This window comes from Buteo buteo, chromosome 13 (assembly GCF_964188355.1).
Source record: "Buteo buteo chromosome 13, bButBut1.hap1.1, whole genome shotgun sequence".
NCBI lineage: Eukaryota > Metazoa > Chordata > Aves > Accipitriformes > Accipitridae > Buteo > Buteo buteo.
In genome coordinates, this window is record NC_134183.1 from 21,530,040 (window position 1) to 21,554,061 (window position 24,022).

Below are 24,022 nucleotides of genomic sequence, written 5' to 3' on the forward strand. Positions count from 1 at the left end.
CACTCCATCTGCAATACAGCAGATTAACAATCATTTGTATTATCTCAGCTTCCTTCCGAGTCGCTAACTTTAAGGATGCTAAAGAGCAGATATTCTTATCATGTCTCTGTGTGATTTGAGGGGGTAGATGTACCAGGGCCCTGACACATGTAGCTTTACAGATAAAATACACGTACAATATTAAGTCAGAACAGGATTCACTTCTAACACATGCCAGTCTCTAAAGTCAAAGCTAACGTTTCCCAAACAGTCTATCGGCTTAGTTTAAAGGATGGAGAATCTAAAGGTTAAGGTTTGATTAGAATGTATTTTGTCGATTTCTTCTTAACACATCAGAGCAGACAAATTCCTTCCTGGTGTGAACCTACACGTCTGATGGGAAAATAACTCCAGTTCCACTTGTGGTAATGCCTGCAGGATCAGGCCCTCCAAATTAAAAAAATAAAATAAAATGTAGCCCCATGTAGAGTACAGGAAATTAAACGGCAAGTCTCTGTTTTCAAGTGGGACAGCCCAATTCAGGGAGTTGCTAGTACTCTTAGCCCAGACAGTGAATTAGCAGCAGCCCGTCTAATTTCTAGGGGACAAGCCCTTTCCCTTTCCCACGCAAAGGGGTGCGGGGTGGCTGGTCCGCTGGGCAGTGCTCCACGGTGGGAGCCCCAGGTCAGCAGGGCAGAGCCTGAGCTCTCCACTGCTCCGTGGGTGGCTGGGGAGAGGGCTGAGGGGGAAGCCGAGGGAGGAACGGCTGCAGCTGAAGGTTAAAATCAGAGCTTTGCAAGCAGAAAAAAAGACAAAGTGCGTGACATTTCCACCAACTTTGCTTTATTCGGTTGTTTGCTTGCTTGCTTGCTTGCTTTCCATAAGGTGCGTTCAGTGACTGAGTTTTACTGACAGTGATCCATAGGGGAGCTGAATCCTCAGTCCTATTCATGATTATTCAAGAAACCAACCTTTAGCTCGTGTTTGGGCAAACATGAGTACATACTGCATTTGCACATATATGTCAAATCCAGTTATTTTCACACTGTACAGTTAGTGGACATGTTTAGTCATATTCCGATATCGCCGTGATTTTTGTAAGCCAAAAGACCCATAGTTAGATTTAAATTTCTGAATGCCTTCTGGTCTTAGAAACTTTAGACTGCAAATGTACATATTGTTGCACTGAAATGACTACCTTAAATTAAAAATTTAAGTTTATAATTTCCATGCTATACATTGAACAGATCAACAATGTAAAAACTGATAATTTGCGTGGGCAAATGGACACACAGAGATACATATCAACTAACATTCTTGCTTTAAGAATCAAATGAAAAATCTGAATAAAGATTTTGATTACTGGAGTATGCCGTAAATGCACGCAACCCTCCTTTCCTTTAGGTAAGGCCTAGGAAATCCCACTAAATAGTTGTAAGCAGATGGGGTAGGGCTTCACCTCATCTCCTGCAGCACAGTCTCCATTTCAAGCAACCTCCGGCATGGATTGTTACACTGCACCGTCAAGTGATGTACTTGCTTACCTAGTCAGATACTAAACATTATTGCACAGTAAACATTTTGCAAAGAGTGGGAAACATATCTCCTAATCCAGATAAATTAGAAAGCATCAGCTTAACCTCAAATGTTTATTGCATTTCCAACAGCATTTATCAAAACAAGCAGCTCATTACAACATATATAGGTACTGGACCATCCAAACCCCTTCATTTGGTATGTTTCCAGCATAACAATCTAATACAAATTATTCTGTAACACAACATATCTACACTAAAAAAAAAAAAAAAAAAAAAAAAAAAGACATCACCCTGTCTCCTCAACAACTTAACAGAAATCAGTTCCACATGGAAAAATCTATAGGGGAAAAAAAAAGCTATTAAAGTATCAGTCCCAACTTTTGAATAAACAAACAATTTTTCCTGGAGTTGAATGTTTTCACTCAAATCAATGATCAGATCTCACATGCCTGCTTAAATATGCCTGACTTTGGTCCTTGCAAAACGACAAGACTACAGTATGATAAACCAGATGATAGTTTAAAGCGAGACAATGAGGCATTGTTTACACAGAAGATTGAGAAACTGGTTTAACAAAAGGGGTCCGTGGACATCTATTGTATGTACAAGAAGGAGATTTACTGGAGATTTTGTAATTTCTACAAGGCTCTTTCCAACCAGCTTCATTAACTTGAAGTAAATCAAATCATGCAGAGATCTGGCTCAGCCAGAGAGACATGCCGGGAAAGATACAAAATGAAGAAGAACAGACGCAAGATGATAAGCTTTAGAATCTTTGGCATTTTTCATAAACATTTTCAAGGTTTTTAAATCTGTATATTCACCCATTTTCCCACACACACTCGCCTATAAATACATTATACATGTACTTTTCTTTATACCCAACTCTGTATACGCATGGGTACACAAGCACACATGCACACAAAGAGGCATTTTTATGGCTTTTTAAACCAGGATAATCTTTTTTCTATCTTTCCATTTGCAGCTACACACAGCTTTGCATGAGCAAAATACATTCTTTATCCAATCAAGTCTATGAAAATGTGCCTCTCTTTATTCAAAGGCACAGTGGGGCTTGTTACTTTGAAAAATAAACTTCTTGAAAAATCACTGAATCTAGCTAATAATCCAGTGGAATATACTCTGGTGTTAGTTTTCCTCCTTCAAATTCATGCAACTGGCCCACAAGTTTGCATTACTGAACCACATGGCGTGACTCCATTTGGATTGCTGATCCATAAGCAAGGTTTTACCCATTTTACCTTTAATTAGATGACTTCCAAAGTCATCTTTTGTTAAAAAGAAACCCATCTCTTGGAATTTTCTATTTCTCTGTACTGTGAACTACCCCAGGGGATGTAGTAGCCCCTGCCTGGGAATCACAAGAAGCGACTCCAGCTCTTTTGCTACCAATGATGTCTTGTGGTGGCAAGTCACTCCCCACAACGTCCTACAGCACCTAAAGGACCGAGGGCTACACTCTGCTCAAAATTAAGTAGGATTTACATATGATTCTGTGTTTCAGTTTCCCCAAACAACATGAATAATGCTGGTTATCTGAATTATATAAAGCAAAAGCACAACAGCTAAAAGATTGGTAAGCAAGCAAGAAATCACATTCTCCTCAGAATAGAAAATGGGGTCCATTCTTCTGTCTCTTCATTGCTCAGTTTCCATATGACTTCACTTTCTGATCCTCTCCTTGTGAGCCACTAGGAAAGACTCCAACAAGACATCAGGGGTGGACCAAAGTCTGCACACTATTGCACAACCACATCTTTGGGCACTGTGCTCTCTCTCTGCACAAGCACTTGTTTCTTTAAGGCTATAAAGTGTTTTTTCTCTTAGATCTGTAGTGTTGACCCCTCTGGATTTAGACAGGAAAAAAACAGCTATGCTGAAAATATCTGATGAGATGGAATTATAAAAGGCAAGTCAACAGAGTCTTTTCAGGTCAGTGAGTTAGACTTTTCTACGGTCTCTTAATCCTTTCACAGCAGAAGGTTCTCATGCATCCATTGCCAGCAATGGTTCTCCAATGATTCCAGTATCCAAAGAGTTAACCACAGGGTGGGCTTTAAAAAAAGAGGGAGAAAAAAAAAAAAAAAAGAAAAAGAAAAACCCACAAGTGCTGGATGAAATATTGAGATACTGTTGGAGCTCCCAGCTCTTTCTGCTAATTATGATAAAAAACTTTTTAAAATGTACACTGCTTGAACAGAAGATGGGTATCAAAGACTCGTTAATTCAGAGCTTAAACCTTTCTAGGCACAGTGATTTAACTCAGAAAAGAATAGCTTTCATATCTTAATGTAAATCTGTTGGATATGTTAAAAACTGGTTCAGAGCACCTCCTCACATCAGCTCAGCTGATCTGCTACACTAAGCGGAATTATCTCTTCCTACATAAAACAGGGAGTACTGCCACATCCAGCCTTGCCTCTACAATCGAAGGGGCAGAAAAAAATAAAAAAAAAGAAGAAAAAAAATAGATGCAGTTGCATCATCCTCTCCCATTCTCTTCCCACCCCACACACTAGTTCATACATTCCACCTTGCTCTTTTTTGGGCTACGACTCCATGCCAAAAAGACAACCCGAGATAGGTGTTTATCAAAAACCAGGTCTTAAAAAAAAAAAAAGAAGAAAAAAGTCTGTGGCAGTGATTATAGTGTTGTTCCGAAGCAAGAAGAACGGGAGGAGGGAAGTACATGTGCTCTTATAGCGGGTACGGAGGGAGATGCTGCATTCTGAAATCACGCTGCATCCTAAAGTGCACTCCGCTTCTTCCTAATGGGACTAGAGCTGCTGTATGGTTTCAATTCAGCATGCTGCACCTGTAAAAACAAATAGACATGACGTTTGCAGTTAGGTAACTCTAGCTCACTACAGTGTGTGTTAACGGCTCCCCGAGGACAAACCAAGGGAAACTAAGGAAGGTTCAAAAGTAATGAATCATTTTCTAAACACAGGAACATGGGGGATTAATTGCAGGAAGGATTTGAGAAGTCATGCATCATTTCTTGAAACGAAAATATTAAAAGCAGATTTTTTCTAATGAGATACATGGGGTTCTACCTGATTTCAGCAATGTAGGCTAGATCTTTGGGGTTTGTTTTGGTTTGGGAGTTGTTTTTCTTATCTTTCTGGCATTAACCTATAAGTTTAATAAACTTCTCTCAGGAGTTTCAATTCAAGTGGATCCCAATGCGCAGTAAGATGACAGTTGTCAAAACCATACACAGACCTTGGGAGGCTGACATATTTAATCATTTCAAAAAAGGAAAATATTTTCCCAAATAGAACCTGGACAAAGCTGCCTCCACCTTTCAAAGCAATTTCATATACAATATAATGGTTAAAACGTGTGATAAACTGACAAGGATGGTGTAATCTCCAAATTGTCTGTTGTGCTACAGAAAAGTATTCCCACTGAAATCATGGGGAAACTTCTGCTGAACGTGCCATCTTCTTCACTCCTCCACTGTCTTTTGTCCAACACGTATGGGTTGTAAATGGCTAATGTACAGACAGAGGTAATTTCTAACTCATTGCAGTAACATAGTGAAATGATGATGCACTGATAGCATGTAAAATGAAGCAGACAGAGGGGCTTTGGAGCTGCCATGGATGACTTTTCACTAGGGCATGTGGCTGTCACATAGCTCCCTATTTTTAGCACTAGTGGAGAACCCTGAGAAGGTTTCTCCCATCCTAGGAATTTTTATCATTCCTCCCATAGAAAATGGTTATCATTTTCCTTGGAGAGCTCAAAGGATCCCAAAATGATAGAAGCCACTCAAGGAAATGTTATAAATGTAAATGTTAAATAAAGCATAAAAAGAAAAGCAGCTTATCTTTAAACATAAACACTAAAAGGGCATATGCAAACCATCACTGCAAATCCAGCGTGCTCTACAAAAGCAATGACAAAAAATAAAAATACACTAAAGCTTAATGTCTCTATGATCATTTCTGTTTAGCTTTTTTCCTCCCACCAGTCTATGGCGAGATTTCTCTCAAGTTATTAGTGCTGCCACCAACCAATCTGGTGGCCTCTTGAGATAAATGTCACCAGAAGCCTTTTTCAACCTTCTTTCTACCAGATGCCTTGACACTGCATGTGGGCAATTATTTTTCTGTCTCCAACAGAGTAAAATCACTATAGGAGAGATTGTGATCCTCTTATTCACAGTGAGCAGCACCTCACTGTGAAAGGACCATGATTCACAGAGGAAGGTACAACGTCAGTGGGATCCAGGGCATCGGGATCAGGACATGAGGACGTAGATTCCAGTTGATTAAAACAAAAGAAAGAATTCTTTATATTGTGTGGCTTCTTTACCCAGCAAGACTATATTCCTTGCTCCAAGAGAAATAAACAGATCTTGACATTCTAAAGGACTTATTGTTCAAATAATTTCCAGGAAGATAGGCAAGATTACTGAAGACAGTGGTGGTGTTTAAAAGAAATAGGAGAAGAGACGAGACTTGACTGAAATGGAGGGAGAATAGATTCTGGTTAGATTAAAAGTTATAATTCCATAACGGTAGAAGATTGATCTGATCAACCACAGAGTATTTTATACACATCTCAAGGCTTTCTTTAAAGAAAAACATGAGCAGATCATTGTCCAAGGGAGGCCTGGAGCTCAAGGTGGGTGGAGAGGAAGAATTTTGAGGGACAGCTGATGTGAAAAAAAACACAGCAAGCACAAAGTCACAGAAATAATGCCTCCCTTCCCCCTTCATCTTGAGAAAAGGGAGAATACAGCAAATCCTTTTGGATGGTTATCTCTATCAAAGAGACTATTTTCCCCTCCCTCAGTACAAATACTGGAGCAGAAAGGTGACAGAAACCTTAGTTCAGTAACCACGCTGGGCGATTTTCCAGATCATTTTTAAGTAGGTCTTTTCAGGATAATTTTTCTGCAATCATTTTATCCCTCTGACAAAGGATTTTGGCTCCCCTCTCTTCTAACACCTCCCCCCGCTTTGTGGATTTTCCCTGATTCCTTATCTCCATTATTCAAAAGTGCACTGGCATCATATTCCCCAAGCAGAGCACCCGGGCGCTCTCAGTGCCGCTTGTTGCCTCGGTTGGTAGTGGTCATTCATTACCTACCTTTTGAACATCAGATGGTACCCTGGAGAGGAAATCTAGTATCTCATTATTGTCAATGGCGTAGGGATTTCTAAGCTTCTTAGTAAATTTATTTATGCCTAGGAAAAAAAAAACCAGAAATGCAAACAAAATAATACAACCCTTTTCTATTCCCTTCCTAAATTGTTCAGGCAAGGTGAAAAAGGAAAGAGGAATTCACAAGTAAAAATTAGTGTGAAAACAGTGCCTCGGACTTAAAGCCACGCGCACGTTCCCTGTCGTGTGGAATCATTCACAAGTGCCTCCTGGAGGAAGTAGAGGGCATTATTTATAAAAGTATTTCTCTACTTCAGGGATCATCTGTTGTCAACAACATGGCAAAAAGAGATTGCAGCATGCATTCATTCTGGGGGATATTGTGGGGAGAATACACAAATTTGCAGCCGAGACTGCTGTTAAATCTGCTATCCTACATGACCAAAGACATTCCCTCTCGTCTTGGCCAGGGAACTGGAAGGTTCAGAAAATAATTGGGCAGGATAAAGGCTTTTTTCCTTCTATTTCTCCTGAAAATGAAAGCTTCCTTTCCCCATCATGTCTCATAGCTTATCCTTCTTTGCAGAACCAAATTTGACAAGTTGGCCATATTATGATGCTGTGGGAAACTGTAAAAACTTATCACAAGGTTTACTTTGTTTTGATCTTAGGATGAATAATTTGGCTTATTAACTGCAGCAACAGCACTCCCCGTCTCCGTGGACTTAGTTGTACTTCAGCTGTCAGAGGTGGTCCCTAGTCTGGACAGAAGATCCATGGGAACGTACTGTTCATATTATTGTGGAGTTCATGAGGTCTTCTCTTCTCCTCCCTTTGAGGAAAGGGAGTGATGAGCAGCCCTCAGCCAGCACCATCTCTATTGCATGGAGCGGGATGAGAAAGCGAGAGACCTGAGCACCCTTCCCAGCCCTCCCTTGTGCCACTGCAGCCACTTAACACCCTGTTGCCACCACTTTCCCACTGAGAAACAGCAACTAGTAGTGTGGCTATGTAAAGGCGTAGTAGAAGAGCAAAGGCTCATTAGGTGAAGAAAATCAGCTAACCCATTTTAAAGAACAGCAAAAAAATTCAAATGTTGGTTGCCTCCAAGGATCATAATACAGCACTCGATTCCATCATGCCCCTGTCCAAAATCTCACAGTAGTTTCCCTGAAAGCAATTTCAAATGTGATGGCTGCTCCAGCCTTCTCCTCTCTCTGAAATGTACCTGCTTCACATCTGAGATTCAGCTTTTAAGCCACATACTTGTAGCAAAATGCCAACACAGTTTTCTGTGTACCTGATTTTTAAAAAACAGAAAATACCATAAGGTCTTTTGAGGCCTTGCCACAGGGTAGTTGTTTAACATGTATCATATTTGAAGGCCCTGTCAGTCTAGATGATGTTGAACGGATGTATAGTTTTCATGTACTCACCATGTCTTCCATATAAGAACAGCAATATTTTGTTACTGAACTTTTTACTCCTAGCAATTTCTCTCCTTCCCTTTTGCCCTTTCTTTTGTTTGATTTAATCCTTTATTTCATTTATTTTTTTTGCCCAAGAGTGGCTTTTTGTACTGCCACCTTCTCATTCCCTCCGTTTTCTGCATGCAGGAGAGCCAAGACAGCAGCAGATGGCTCAGCCCTGGAAGGGTGACGGGGGGTCCCTACAGCCCAGAGCCACACCAGGGCCGAGCTTCAGTGGTTTTGTGAGGATTACCTGCACTGTGTTCTCAGCCATTGTACCTCAAGGCCAAGATAAAAGCTATCACCCTAAATAAGATAGAAGGCCATTTTGAGATTAAGTCTTCAGCAGCTAGAATGCCATCTCCTTTTGTGAAAGACCATCTTACTCTTCTTCATAACACCACCAGGAAACTTCATTTTTAAAAGCTCCTCTTTTACTTCATGATGCACCTTGAAATGAATACTTTCTGACCCTGGACACAGAGATGCTCAGTGTCTCCCGTTAGACCATGGAGTACTGGGCACACTGCTCCTCCTGACTGCAGGGGAGTTAAGACCCAAAAGGCTCCTGGGGTCCAGGCCCCCGTGGTCCAGCTCTTCAAACACCTCTTGCCCACTCCTTACGATTTCCCAGCCGGGGGGGCTCCAGAACCAGGAAGTTAATTACTCTCCTGCAGAATGATAATATTGAAAGTAGCTTATCTAGGCTAATGCTTTTCTTGTGGTGCTGTTGGAAACTTATAAAGAACCCGAAGAAAAGCAGATTGCTGGATCACCTGGCAGGGGGTGGAGGGGGAAGGTAATTTTAAAAAGTTCGTAGCATATTTATTCACCTCTAAGGAACAGTACCTGATTGTCTGTGTAACAGGTAGTTTAAAGCTTGTTTGATTTTATTCTGTAGATATATATTGTATTTATAGTATGCAAATGAGACACAGTGGAGTACTTACCCCAGATTAAAACAATGTACCGCAGTGGTATAAAATACAAAATGACTGTTGCTGCTGCCAGGACCAGGCAGGCCAAGACAGAGAGGAAAGGCACCGTCCAGTTGAATGTGCTGTAAAGAAAAACAATAATCTTTCTCATTGTTTCTGTTCTTGGACACAGCTTGTACTCTGCTACCCCATAATAATTTCATGACCTCTTTGCAGTGCTCGCTGCATTCAAATGCACTGTAAATTGCAGACCCTTTGGAAGGTGGAGAAGCAGATTCCTCCATCAGAATGGTATAACGGATTAAGGGAGATATCCGAGAGGCAGGTATCACAATAAAGAAAAGAGAAGATGGTCTCTGGGGAACTCACTGAAGTTGTAAGGCATGTAGCAAGTTGTTTTTGTTTCTTCTTATACGTGTCACACTTGTTACACATCTCTGCTCACCGGTCAGCTCTCCATTATTCACAGGCAGATTATCTGATCTGGAGATGAGGCCGTGCTGCAGGTGCAAGCCATCTGAGCTGGCTCCACTGGGCCACAGTGGGGATGACATGGGATGTGTGTCAGTGCACAACTCAAATGTGGCAGGTAGCCAGACTCAACCCCAACAACAACTTGGAATGGATTAATTACAACTGATGCTAAACCTTAAAAGAGCAGTTAAAGTCATTTCTTTGTATACTATTAGGGATTAAGATTTTATATAATTCTCTCATTATTAATATATCTGCTTTTATTTCACCACATTTTCAACAATTCCTTACTATATTGTATATAGGAGGCTGTCTTGGGTAAGCTATAGTATGCTAGCAGCAGTCCAAGCTGCTGCCCACTACCAACATTGCAAGGGGAGCACTCTCAAGAGGTTCAGTCACCACAGTCATTCAGACTTTTGCAGCACTGTAGCACAAAACAGGACTTTCTTTCACTCAGACCACTCATCTGTAAGCCCACGATGGACTTAAGGTGAGCAGCTATTGCTAACACACCTTTGAAGCTACTTTGTCCCCCTGTGCCCTTGTAAGATACATCTCTACAGCATGCACCGAACATTGAGATACATGGCCTACAGGAACGCCAATTAGTTCATAGGTGGATTTACAGATCTGGGCATCTCCGTTTCATACAATCTACCTGCTAACTTCATCACATCGTGATGACGGGGAGTAGGAAGAACAGAATCAATGCGGACCACTTATCAGGCTATAAAATAAGATGAACTTCCCTTGACAGATAAAATTAATAGGATGCTAAAAGAATTACTTTTAAGCTTCAATAAATGTATTAAATATTAAGTAAGGATAGGTGGGAGAGGACCCATCATTATCAATCAACGTAGCTTAAGTTAAAGTAAAAAAAATAGCAAAACAGCTCAATTCAATTAAACTATTAAAACTCCCTATGATTGTATAACTAGAGTGACAGACGGAAACTGTAGCACAATTCAGTCTGTCACTTACAGAAAAACTTTGGTGGCAATTTTTTAATGGTACATCACTGTTGAGTTACAATGGAATTCTTCTGAAATTACATCGGGCATCCACATTAATACTCAAAGTGTTCTTTAAGACCATTGTTACCAAAATGAATACAAGAGTTAATAGTGTTTAAGCGCTCTGAGTCTTCCTGCCATGCAGCTGGGCAGAACAGTGCCCTGTTCATAGACTGGAATACATCTTTGGGCCACTTCCACCCCAGCTGGGGTGTCCGGCGTGGAACCACAGCACATGCGTTTGCTGTATTTTTAGCTTGAACCCAGCTCCTCAGTAGAGTGGTTTGATCACAAACCATCACTTTGTGTTCAAAACAGAAAACAATGTGGGTCAATTAAGCTCCAATACAGATTGGGTTATAAAAGTTTGTTGTGTTTGTGTGGGGAATTTTTTTTTAGGCTCTTCACCTCTCTCCTTTGTAAGGTCAGGAATACCCTATCTGCCTCCCCTTGCAAACAGACCCGGACCCCCCCCTCCGGGCTTCCTCATAGCACCCGCAGGAAGCAGACAGCTCAAAATGGTAAAGAGAGAAGAACATCAATGCGTTGGGCAGGGAAATAAGTGATTGGTAACCCCTGTAACCAGGCCAGGGCAGGGAGGGCATGGGAAAGGCGACACCAACCATCAATTCCTACCTATTTTCTGTGAAGGAAATTAAAGGAAATACCTGATACTTCTGTGCCCACATCTTCAAGCAGTATTTTCCCTTGTGTGGCATCATGACTCCCTACCGCATCACAGACAGTCAAGACCAGAAATCTGGGCAAATAGGTGAATGTGAGAGCTACATCAGCAGAGCACATGGCTTCTCCCCTTCTCTATACTTTGGAAAGATTTGTGGAGTAAAGGACTCCATGAGAAGAAGGAACAGTGGTAGGACTGGCTAGGGTCTCCTGCTGCACCTTGCAGTCATTTTTCACATTTCACAGAAGAAATTCTCTCCACCTTAATCCTCCTCCTGGCTCTGCTTCACTGCAAATCATGGCTAAGCAAGAAAAAATTATCACTTACTTTTTAATCCTCTCTCCAAATGATGCTATTTCTTCTAGGATGCTTTGAACAGCTATGATGATCTCTTGGACCATGTGGATTCTATCAATTAAACCCTTTTTCTCAGATTCCTAACAGAAAAAAAGGAAAACCAAAACTTTTTATACATTCAGTATTTGTTAACATGTTCATGTGAAGAAAGTAAGATTCCCACTACTGCTGATGCATCCATAAACTCGGGTATTATCAATGAAGGAAGGAAAGAACACACCCCCTGGGTTTACCACATACAATTAACATGAAGGCATATGGTTCCCTATATTTTCTTACTTTTCCTCAGCACATGGGCAGAGGTTTCTACATCTTCTAACACAAATCGACTCCAGGATCTCAAACCAGGCTTTCACTGAAGAACCCAGCTGCATGCCAAACCAGAAGAGACGCTGAGCACCCCTGAGTCCAGTTGACCTGCAGGAGAGTGCTGCGTGCTCAGTGCTTCTCAAGAACAAGAATATTCTTGTACAGAACTTCTGAATGTCACTTTTCTGAGCTTTGTAAGCTCCCAACAGCCATGCTGTTTTCTGTATATAAATTAGCAGCAAGATAGTGAATGCAACATTTTTTTGAACATTTTGTATACAGAGACCTATTCTTTTACTGAGGAAAAAAAAAAAAAAAAGAATCAAAGGAAAAAATGTCATTTTCCTTTTACAGCAGCCATCTCACAACTTCATTTCTTACTGCTTATTTTAGGCAACAACATTACAGGACATTACTACACATGTGCAGAAATAAAAAGGAAGCACAGAATGAATTAAAAATCAAAATGACTTAAATCAGCCTTGGAAATCAGTATACAATTATCAGCATTCAGCATTTCTTTGCCAGCAATCTAACACACATACAGGCATGCAAATTGGCGTGGTTGTAGATATTCTAGCAAGAAATCAGCAAAACATTCACTTATTACAAAATGCAGAGCCCTGGACACTGATTTTACATCACATTTAGACTCTCCAAAATCAGCCCAATTTAGAAAAAAGACATTTTAAGTTGTGTTTTAACCAGCCAGTGCCCAGAGAGGGGAGATGCTGGTAAAATGCACATTGCATCCATGTTCTCTGTGGTCCTCAGCTGCTGGGGCAGGGAAGAGGGTGGGTGGGAGTAAGCAAGGGCCAGAGACACTCGGATCAACACTGCTGCAATTCTGCTTCTGTGTTGTGAACCCACATTATTCTTCCATGCAGGAGAGAGGGTCAGAGGCTACTTAAAGTCACACTGGGCCACAGAGGTGAAGGCTCATTGCTACAGCCTTTTGGCATTACTGTGCTGTGAGAGGGTTTGCATGCATCTAAGACAGGGCACTGCACTACATCGTTGTGTGCTGGAATAACATATGAACCATCCTTGGATGCTGAGATGCAGACATGACAGTACAGACCTTGTAACCCTCTGTATTACTTACTGCCCATTTCTCTTCACAGTATTTTTGAGTTTAAAAAGCCAGCCAAAACCACCATGGAGTTATCAAGCTCCAGTCATTTGAATATTTGCCTTTAGGTTGCAAGTGAGTGCACAATGAATAGAAGCAGCATTTTAAATAATCACACATTTGGGTGTGAAAATGAGTATTTTTACATTAATAAAACAACCAACAAAAATGAAACCCTTGGGGTGTGAAATAACCCCAGAACAAAATAAATAAATAAATAGTCAGTTTATGTGAAAATAGCACCAAAAAGTCATTTTCACACAACTCCAGTTATAACCTTGTTAGGCTTGAATGTAAATGACACATTAAGATTATATTTAACTATTCACTCACTAGAATGGTGCAATGGTCCCTTAGCCATAGTTGCCTTTTTTGCACCAAACTTGGAAGCAGATAGCTGGGGAGCAGTTCATAGAGAACCAGCCAGTGGGAATTTCATTCCATCCAAATTCAGACAGAGGGGTCAAGAAACCACTTTAGATAAAGTGATATTCCAGGGCAAGCCTACTCTTGCTACCCAGACCTGCAAGGAAAATCATCTGTCAGCTCTATCTGCATCATGCTGACTTCATTTACACGTCTTCGATTGAGCTTAGAAATGTGGTTGTAATGCAGTTTATCCAATACAACATAACTTCTGCTGCAGCCACCAACCAGACTAAGAAAATAAAACAGAAACTACCAGTTCCTAGGATATAATTGCATGCATATTGTTATCTAGCATGCATGCTAAAATCACCCCTAGACAACGGTGTTTTCAACTTATAATACAAAATATGCCCAACCAAGGAAAAGGCAGAGACAGACTGGGATTAGAAAGCCTTGTAAAGGAAATCAGTTATTAGAGAGTAAAATAGGCTAGCAACTGCTCTTGCAGTATGCACTGCAATATGTGCGCAGAATCATTTGAAAATCCTGGAAATTTGTCAACGCCTTTTCTTTGTTATTAGTGTTTTGTTCTGGAAACCTGCAGTCTAAACACATCTACAGGATGATTACATCACTGGTTAAGCAAGAAAGAAGCAGACAAATGAAGGACAACAAACAGGATTTTCCAAATTATTTAGGTTTTGGAGTGCTGTTTATGCTTTCTGAAGTCAGTACCTCACAAAACACTGTCAGAAGCAGTAAGAGAGTTATTAGTCCATCAAGATGACAGTCACTGGTCCGTATTTATTAGTAAATGGGCAACTGTCATACAGAAAGCTATATTTGAATGTCGCCATATTTGTGGAAGATGTAAAAAATAGTCTTAAATACATCTTCCACTAAACACACTTTCCCATCTGTGCAAGGTCCCACCACACAGGTAATTTTTCTCCATCCTCCTCAGGTATCATACCTTTCTGATTTCTTTTAGACTCAATATATTATGCTGCTTGAAAACAGGATTTAGATACCCGTGGTTCAAAAATCACAGCTCAGAAGCTTTGGCTTGAATTAAAAATAAAACATCCTGCCTGTTTCTGGCATTTTTCTCCTAAAACCGGTCATGAAACTTCCATTCCTTCAAGCTTTTTTCTTCTTTATTTCTTAGCTGATTACAGCACTGTGGGTGGACCAAAACTAGTCTTCAGCCTCTGGGAAAGAATTAACTCCCTCAAAATGAGTTTACAACTGAGAATTAATTATATAATCAGTGTGTTACTACAAATCTTCCTTGCATATCCTGATTTAAGAAACCTTCATTTCTACATTAATTGCCTGAACAAAAAACACAGAAGGGGTCTTACAAAAGATTAAGCATGTCAGGGGAAGAAAAAAAAAAAAACAAACAAAAAACAACATCCAGCAAATTCAGAAATTAAGTCTTCAGCTTAAATTTGTAAAGGAAGACACCAAATCTCTGTCGTACTGAATGAAAGGTGCTTCTGGATTTTTCTATTTCTGAAATACGGACAAGTTAATAAACAGGATATGTAAATGCATTCAAAGGGTTACTATAGCTCTGTGATCTTCCTTCCCTTCCCTACAATGTTATGCTGCTCCCAGACATTCAGGGACAGTTGCAAAAGAAACTGTCATGCAACCACAAAACTGAGGTACTTCCAATGCCAAAGACTTTAAAAGTGTGTGAAATATGGGGCGGGCCAGGAGAGGACATTTCCAGCATTAACATGGCGATTCACAATGAGTGAGCAACAATTATCAGAGCTGGGCTTGCAAGGGAAAATCAGAAGAGCTATGGAGGAAGAGACTGAAGGCAAAAAATTATCAACTGTCTGATCTGCAACAAAGACAAAATAACGCTAGTTTCTGCTTGTGCTCTAGCAAAGCATCCGCTACTGAATTGAAAACTTGGATGGTGGAGATCTTCTAACTTCTTGTGAACATTTGTTTCAAAGATTAATAGCTTTCATCTTTACAAAAAGCTGTTCCCTATTTTTTAAATCTATCCTTCAGATATTTTTCTTCTGGATACATCCAAACCAGTAAGCAACACTCCAATGTTGTCCACTAAGCATATTTCTGATGCATACTGCAAATATCTTATGCACACAACTAAAAACTTAGGCTTGAAGCCACAAGCAAGTTCTAAATACTTGCTCACTTGGATTTCGTATAAAACACTCGCACAAAAAGAAATCATGAATGTGACTTTCAAACAAGTGGTATTCATCAGCAGTTTTTGGCATGCCAAGGGAAACTCAATATATTAACTTGAGGAACACTTGGGGGCAAGGATGAGGAAAAGGGGAGGAGAAAAAAATAAATAGGGATTAATACAAAAGGAGGAAGAAAACAGGATACAGACAACTAAGTCAGGAATGAAAATCTTGAATATCTTCAGGAATTCAAAGAGTTAGTCTGCCTAGCCCTGGACTGGCCTAACTTTTAAGATTAGTTTTTTTACAGTAGCTATCTCATTACGCCACTGCTGCTACCAGCACATTAGGGTAACGTTTCACCAGGATTTATCCCATGTACCGGATATGAATTCCACAGTGTATTAGCAACAAACAAGATTGATGGAAAGAAGAAAGAAAGGAAAAAAGCTCAGGCATGCATGCCTTTTTGCTCTACTATTATTCTGGGTTTGGTTTTTTTTACAAAAAAACCCATGCTGTAGTTATTTAGAGAAAAGCAAACTTACCCAAAGTGGGATTTAACTTGCAGCTTGCTCTGCGCTAGGCTACAAAACTCTGACCTTACCGGTGTCCAGCAAAACCTGTGCCAAACAATATCTTAAGGCCAAAATACTTGTAGATGAAGAACTTCTGAAATCAAAAAGATTTTATTGGATATAAACAGCAGACCACTGGCCTCTATTGTCTGCAGGGAACACTTCACTAACAGCTTCAGTCTAGCAGCAGAATGAAGCTCTTGTGGGAGGTGGTAGCCATGGAGTGACAGACAGTCTCTTGGTAGCTAAAATGAATTCCAGGCAGAGCTTTGAAAATAGTCACCACAGCAACCTTGAACTGGATCCTGCCTTCGGTGGGAGCCAAAGGCGGCTGAAACGAACCCAGCAATCTGCCTTGCTGAGTCACCGTCTTGCCCTGTGCCGCAATGTCTGCTGCGTGTCAAGGAGGGCTTCTCGGCACTTCCAGGAGGACGGGTACCCAGAGAGGACGGCTGCCAAACTCTGAGCAATTGCCTCGTGCAGTCCTGAAACTGTGCATCACAGGATTTTTTTGTTTATTAACACCATGCTGCAAATGTGCCTGCCTGGCTGTGGAAATTTAGCGAATCTGAGTGTACTTGAAATAATTACCAAATAGAGGAAATGCAACACATACAGGTCAATTTATGCTCTCAGTTAAAAAGGTGTGAAATCTGGAATAATTCCACCAGAGCCAATAGAATCACTTCAGACTGATATGAAGGAGAGCACCATCAGCCTTAAAAGGACACATTTTAAAAGCAATGGCACATCATCCTACAGCTAAGGCTGGGGCAACACTGGCTAAAAGGCAGAAGATGACCACTTCACGCCTTGTTCAGCAATGCTTACACTTTCTTTGCTTACGTTAGACGAATTTCATCTGTGCAGAGGACCGGCAAAAGTCTCCTAAGCCCAAGCCAAGAAACAGTTACGTGGAGAGGCTTAGGCCATAACTCTGTTGCTTTCTCTCTGCACAGGCGTGAAATGCAGGGTGTTTAAGGGGCATTTTCTGTACTTGCTCACGTTTTCATAGACATGTAAAGTAACCCAAAGTCTGGTGGTATTGCTACAAGTTTTAAAGTAATACTGGTAGTCACAACAGAATAAAACACCATTCAGGTGAGGAACATGTGCGTAAGAAGCAACAAGAGAGAAGCCTGAATGGAGATAAAAAGTCATCAGTCATCTTTCATTTAAAAAAGGGAAGGGGAAAGAAAACAACTTCGGTCAAAATAAGTGCTTTCTCCTGGAAATACACAAGACCTAAGAACAATCGCATGGTGATTAGACTTAAACTACTGGATCATCATCTATAATCTAGGTAATGATCTTTAGCAATTTGGGGTACAGGAGAAAGACCTATTCACATATCTGACCAATTCAAAATAAATTTTAACAACATTTTAAATAGTTGGAATTTTTAAGGGACAAGAACTCCCTGAAGTTTATGTGCTCGGCCCAGTGACCTGCCTAGTGCTACTTAATATTTCTCCAGAGATTTAGAAAAGTTACAGTGTTGGCTTACCTACCTCCAGGGCAAGAGGAAGAATTTTAAATTGCCATAAGGCTGCTAAGGTTTCTGTGTAAGGAGAGCCATACCACAGTCCCTAGTATATCTAAAAGTCCTCTGCAAGTCCTTCCTTTCAACTCCTCTCTCCCATCCCTCCTAAACCTACAAATGCACAAGTCATGATGCTGAAGCAAGGATCGTGCCAATTTATGGGATGCCTATGGATAAAAGCAGTACTAAACAATGCTGCGGTGTAAATAAGAAATAACAGACCATATATCTTCCTGTTTCTTGTACACAGGAGGCTCCCAAGCAAAGAGCAAAGCACAACCAGAGCAACCCCTGCACTGTGTCTTAACCAGAAGTTGATTAGGTTAGTAAGAAGCTTGGAGAAAACTTACAGAAGCTATAATTGTGTCTTAAGTGATACCTGGAAACCTGTATTACGCTTTAGTCAAGACGGTTGCAAGACCAGATGCTTATGTGTGCTTAGAAGTGTCCCACCCTCCAGCTTTGCAGTGAGCATAGCTCAGGCAAGTAGCAGAATCTGTCCCTTAGGCTTCTCCATCACTAATGCATTCATGGTCTGGGCTCATTAGGAAGCAGTGAGAGAGAAGCTACAAAGAGCCAACCAAAGGAAGAACAGCAATTTAAGGGAGTCCACGTCTACACAAACATACACCTTGTGGGGTTTGTAGGACACGATCTTGCCCATAATTTTGTGGAGAAGGTGGGTGCTCCTTTTTAGTCTGAACTTACCCTGTGTATCATGGGGTATTTTCAAGTCTTTACCATCATTTCTCTTCAGCAATCTTAATGGGAGATGTTGAAATATTATATTGCAATTGTTGTATTGAAGAGAAAAAGAAAAACTAATGAAATTATTTATACTTCTAGGGAAGAAAACAATGAGATGATATTGTCTTGAATGACCTTTCCTAAGTATGGGGATATAGCATCTTACACAATAGACTCTTGGTTCATGTTTCAATTACTGACCTTTACTGTGGAGAAAATTAATGCAATTTTCATCGTAATCCACCCGTACAAATAAGATCCATACGGAAGGTTTCCACATGCTGAATCTAACTCAAATGGAAAATGTCAGCTGTTTGCTACTGGATGAATTTGACTTTAATTTGTTCAGCTGGAGTCTTTTTGAATTGTGTTCATGAAACTTTGTATATTTTTGGTACCTATTTTTGACAGAGAATTTCCTACATTAGAAACATTGGATTTTTCTTCTTTGGGGATTTTTTCCCACTTTTCTTTTTTCCAATACATGAGATACTAAACATTTCTTGGAAGTTGCCAAATAATTTGGCTTAAAGCCACAGTGTCATCTGATCCTTCCCTATTGCATCCCACTAGCCAAGCAGGGCTATGCTGGCTCACCATTGGATACAAACCCTCGAAGGAAAAAAAAAGTAGGAATTGTTGATTTAGTTTTGCCTCTGATTTTCTTTTGAATCAGTTACCAGACCTGGCAATAGTAGTAATTTAAGTTTTGTCTGGTTTGGAAGAGATGCAATCTTTTATCCAGACAACATAAGATCATGAGAAGACTCCAAGACTCTTTCCAGCCGGGTGCTATGATACACTCATTCAACAGGATAACTGCCTGCTCTTGAAGCTCTACAGCCATTGTCAAAAAAAGAAAAAAAAAAAAAAAAAAAGTAAAATAAATAGAAATGGTCAACAATCAGACAACTTACACTAAGCTGCATGTAACTTGTCTATACCTTTACTGACAGGCAAAAGATATTTCGGTGATGTAATTTTAAAACAATCCTTATTCAGGCAGCCTGACAGACCCCAGAGCTGACACGATGCAGCCTGAACTCCATGTCCAAGATGGCACAAGTCCGAGAAGGCATTCATCCACTGAACAAATTGTGCCAAAGGGACAGAGCTCTCTTATCTTTTACAGTCCTCCATGCTGGTATTTGGGGAGGGGAGAGGGGGAAAGAAAGGGGGAGCTGGCAATTAAGCCCTGTCATTTAAGACAGATAGTTTAGGTGGAGGGAGTTAATCTGCTCTTGGGTTTTTGAACTAAGTGTCTGTGTATTTATAATTTGTAAACAATTCATCTCTTAGAGGGTGTGTTACAATTCCCAGAAGCATGATCTGTTATGTCTGACATGCAGCAGAACCCAGAAAGGCTATGTGTGCAAGTATTTTGATACAGCATGATGATAGGAAGCAGAAACAGTGACCTCGTATACCACAACCCAACTAGCAGATTTTGACTTTAGGAACTCTTGTATTAGGGAGGGGAAAAAAAATACACAGACTTCTTTTAAAGTATAGTTGTCTGTTTAAATGTTGACATTGCCATGAGATAATGTCATAAAATTACATTTTTCTTACACTCCCTAGAGAGCATTGGCCACCCTCAGACTTGGAAAAGTCACTTAGAATAACCTAATGTACTTAAAGATGCAAGTCATCAGAATGCAAGCATAGTCTATCACTGACGCAAAGGTTATATACTCAGGACAGGACAAAGACATTAAAGCAATGCTGCACAGCACTTGACATGGGACACATGTAGTGGCTGGCAATTCTCTCTCCTGGTAATTCTGTGTCAGAATTCCATAGGCCCATAACACTAGTATATCAATTAATAAAAGTTATGAATTACTATTGCTGTAATGTTGGGATATATAGTGTTACCTTGATGAGAAAGCCTACTGGAATTGTCTACTGTGAGTAGCTTTAGCCAATGCTGCCAGCTCTCCATTTCAAAGATTCACTGTGCATGCATGAAATGGAGATAGAGGCAACGCTGGTTACAAAATGGTAGGGCCAAATCATCAGCAGCTCAACATTGACTCTCAAGAGTTTTCACAAACCTGCATAATTAGTTAAAAGAAACCACAAAAGAGAATGACAGTGAAGTTGTTTAGATGGGGGGGGGGGGGGCAGGGGAAGTGTGTGGCAAAAATGCAGTGGTTAGATCCATAGTTAAGTGACCCAGCTGTATTTATAGAGAGAACCAAAGTCACTGTGGTTAAATCTAGGGTAAATGTAACATAGAATATTTTGGCTTTGCAGCAATGAATCTGTTGCACAGCACAGGAAACAGAGGATTAAATACCTATTTAATACATTTCTACTTTTTTTTCCCACCTCAGCACTTGCAAATGAAAAAGACGACTATTAAAAAACAAGAAAGCAAATGGGATTGGTTCCAGCGAATAAGTTACACCTTTAGGGATCACACGAATAAGATGCAGGGTCAATGTTTACATGTGTCTAGCCTCGGGTACCCACAAAATAGAAATTACAGACTTCTAGAGATACACATTATTCCTTTGAAAAAGATGCAACTTCCATTTAGCAATTTCTGATGAGTTCCAGACATTGGTCCACTTAGTTGACCAATTTTACGATGCAAAGAGTGAATTATAAATGAGAACATTTAAACAATTGTGTGTTGCAAGAAACCTGTAATTCATAGGATCATAGAATGGTTTGGGTTGGAAGGGATCTTAAAGATCACCTATTTCCAATCCCCCTGCCATGGACAGGGACATCTCCCACTAGACCAGGTTGCTCAAAGCCCCATCCAGCCTGGCCACTTCTCTGGGCAACCTGTTCCAGTGCCTCACCACCCTCACAGTAAAGAATTTCTTCCATATATCTAATCTAAATCTACCTTCTTTCAGTTTAAAACTGTTACCCTTTGTTCTATCACTATATGCCCTTGTAACAAGTCCCTCTCCGGCTTCCCTGCAGCCCCCCTTTAGGTACTGGCAGGCTGCTATATGGTCTCCCCAGAGCCTTCTCTTCTCCAGGCTGAACAACCCCGACTCTCTCAGCCTGTCCTCATAGGAGAGGTGCTCCAGCCCTCTGATCATCTTCAACTAGATTGTCTAAAATTCATTTCATAATTTTGACAGATTTCTGGTTGCTCAATAAAATACAACCACCACAGAAGAGCAGGTTAAATTTAAATAACCATTCCCATCAATTAGTCTGCTGAGCTTCAATTCTAGTGTCTGTGACTGAGAAGAGTTAAGGTGCACTTGCTAACCGTGGTATTGATTTAGTTCTCAATGATCAACAATTTCACTGTAACACTCTTAAAACATAGAATATTCAAGAAGAGTCTTATTAACTTCGCATGCAATTTGAAAGTTTCACATCGCCTTGTGAACATTTTCTTCCTAACAGCTAATGTTCCTTTGCATGCTGTTGCTCGTTAAATAATTCCTCACCTTTTAGCTTTTAAGTATTTATAGATTATCAGATCCTCCTTCACTTACTTATGTTTTTTCAAGCTGTATACATTAAGTTCTCTTAATCTTTCTTCAAATGTCATGCCCTCTAATCCTTTTATCATTTGTCACTGGTTTGATAAACTTGGAAAAAAAAAATCCAATGAATTTTTCATAGTGAGAAGAATGAGTAAGTATGCTCCAATAAAAATAAAAAACAGGCCTTGCCAATTCCAATTCTTTCTACATTTCAGACGATGAACTAAAACCATTTTTTTCCCAGGCTTTGAAAGAAATGTTGAGAAAATTCTAACCAGTCCTCCACAAATCACACCAGTTCTGGCCTACATAAATGGAAATCCCAAATCATTTGGGGAAAGCCATTAGTACAGAATGTCATCCAACACTCAAAATGGAAGTGATGGAGGATTTTACATACTCATGCATGTCTTTGCACCTCATCCACCCATACACATACCTATAAATGCACATACATGAACATGTGCCTGTTCTGATTTTAAGCACTAACTGGGGACTGCTCAGATTCCATTAATGTTCAGAAGTCTCGCGTAGGTAACACCGCTATGGAATGTTACATAAACCAATCTCTTCATACTTTCAAATTTGCCAATCAGCAAACTGGTAACAATTGTTTTCCCAGTTAATACAGATAATAAATGAAGATCTCATGGAGATAGGATGGTGGGGTTTTGCTCTCCTACGTTCCTTCTGATTCTAGCTAACACAATTGTGAGACATGCTTACCTTATCATCTTCATCCTCATCTTCATCCAAGCCCATAAGCTCCTGCAAAAGCAGATGTCCATATTACAAAACACTAAGCTTATTTTTCAGTGACAGCCAATATTCAAAAGCTTCTGATACTCCCACAATGTTTCATTATACAGTTTTCTCCCAGTTCTATTGCAAGTCATCAAAAAACCTACCACTTTCACCTTTCAGAAATAACGTTTTGTATTCAAGGACGACTTTTTTTTTTTTTTTGTAATATCCTGAACAAAGCATGCAATACCCTATACAAATTTTAAGTCTAAATAAAGCATTAGTGGCTGCGTCCAGTAGTTTGAAGGCAACAAGCTTTCAAATTCATTGCTGACTTTTACTGTCTGTAAACAGCTTTGTTCTTAGTCTGACAAATGAACCAGCCGGTATGTCAAGGCTGAGGACTCTATACTCAACTTGTTCCATCCTCACTGCTACAATGACTGTTCCCTCCCTTTAGGGCCATTACTGAAACATTAGACTTCAGAAAATACATTAGTATGAACATAATCAATCTCACAAATCACAGTCGGATTTCTATGCAGCATTATTTGCTCCCTTTAACTGCTATGCTGACAGGTAGGGAGAAAACAAAAGACTTGGCTAAAGCTTGAAATTAGGAGCACTTTGCTTTCAGTTCAGGTATTCAATAAGCCGAGCCTTTAACAGGGTCCTCCAAGTTTTTCTTGGTTACTTAATGGGTACATTTGAATCAGTGTACTACAAGTTTAAATACAGCAAACATGCAAAGAATGTGAAGACTCACAATCAAAAGATGTTTTGGATTTGGGTTTTGGGGGTGGGTGTTGTTGTTTTGTTTTAGGGTTGTTGGGTTTTTTTCTTGGGTCCCCCTCCCCCCCCAAACCCCCCGAAAAAGTAGTTGCATCTAGTATGCAGAAGATACTGAGAGCTCAGATACCCACATTTACTCTTTGGCTCTCTGGAATACCCTGAGCGGCTGAATTAACACTGATTGTGGTTTACATTTCTATAGAAGCTCCCCATCTGTAAATCATAAACCATTTTGCCAATATTCACGAATTTAGCCTCCTGGCAACTGGATCATGCGTACAAGGTTAATACTGTTATTTCCATTTTATAGCACAGAAATCAGAGAGAATTTGGGGTCCACTTTTGCAAAGACTGTTGCTCGCATTCCTCTATGTACACGAAAAGTGCATGCAGGCACAGAAAAACCAAAGTGCATGTGCAGCCAAGGTCTGAAGAAGCAAAAAATAAATAAATGACTGTGTAAAAAGCACCGGTATTTTGAAGAAAACCTTTTCTCATATGCAGGACAGATGTGACTAGGGGTAGCACCTGATTGTCTATTTTTGACCTACAGATGGTTAGAATCATAG

General features: G+C 40.2%; 1 protein-coding gene across 1 annotated transcript in view; it reads right to left on the reverse strand.

Moving 5' to 3' along the window:
* Window positions 1-711: 711 nt before the first annotated feature.
* MCTP2 (multiple C2 and transmembrane domain containing 2) overlaps window positions 712-24,022 on the reverse strand; it is a 107,387-nt gene continuing 84,076 nt past the window's right edge. The window contains exons 19-23 of the mRNA XM_075045036.1: window positions 22,644-22,685; window positions 11,569-11,678; window positions 9,076-9,185; window positions 6,642-6,739; window positions 712-4,353 (exon numbers count right to left, since the gene is read on the reverse strand). Coding sequence (XP_074901137.1) covers window positions 4,285-4,353; window positions 6,642-6,739; window positions 9,076-9,185; window positions 11,569-11,678; window positions 22,644-22,685 — 429 coding nt within the window. The 3' untranslated portion in view covers window positions 712-4,284. The remainder of the gene's footprint in view (window positions 4,354-6,641; window positions 6,740-9,075; window positions 9,186-11,568; window positions 11,679-22,643; window positions 22,686-24,022) is intronic.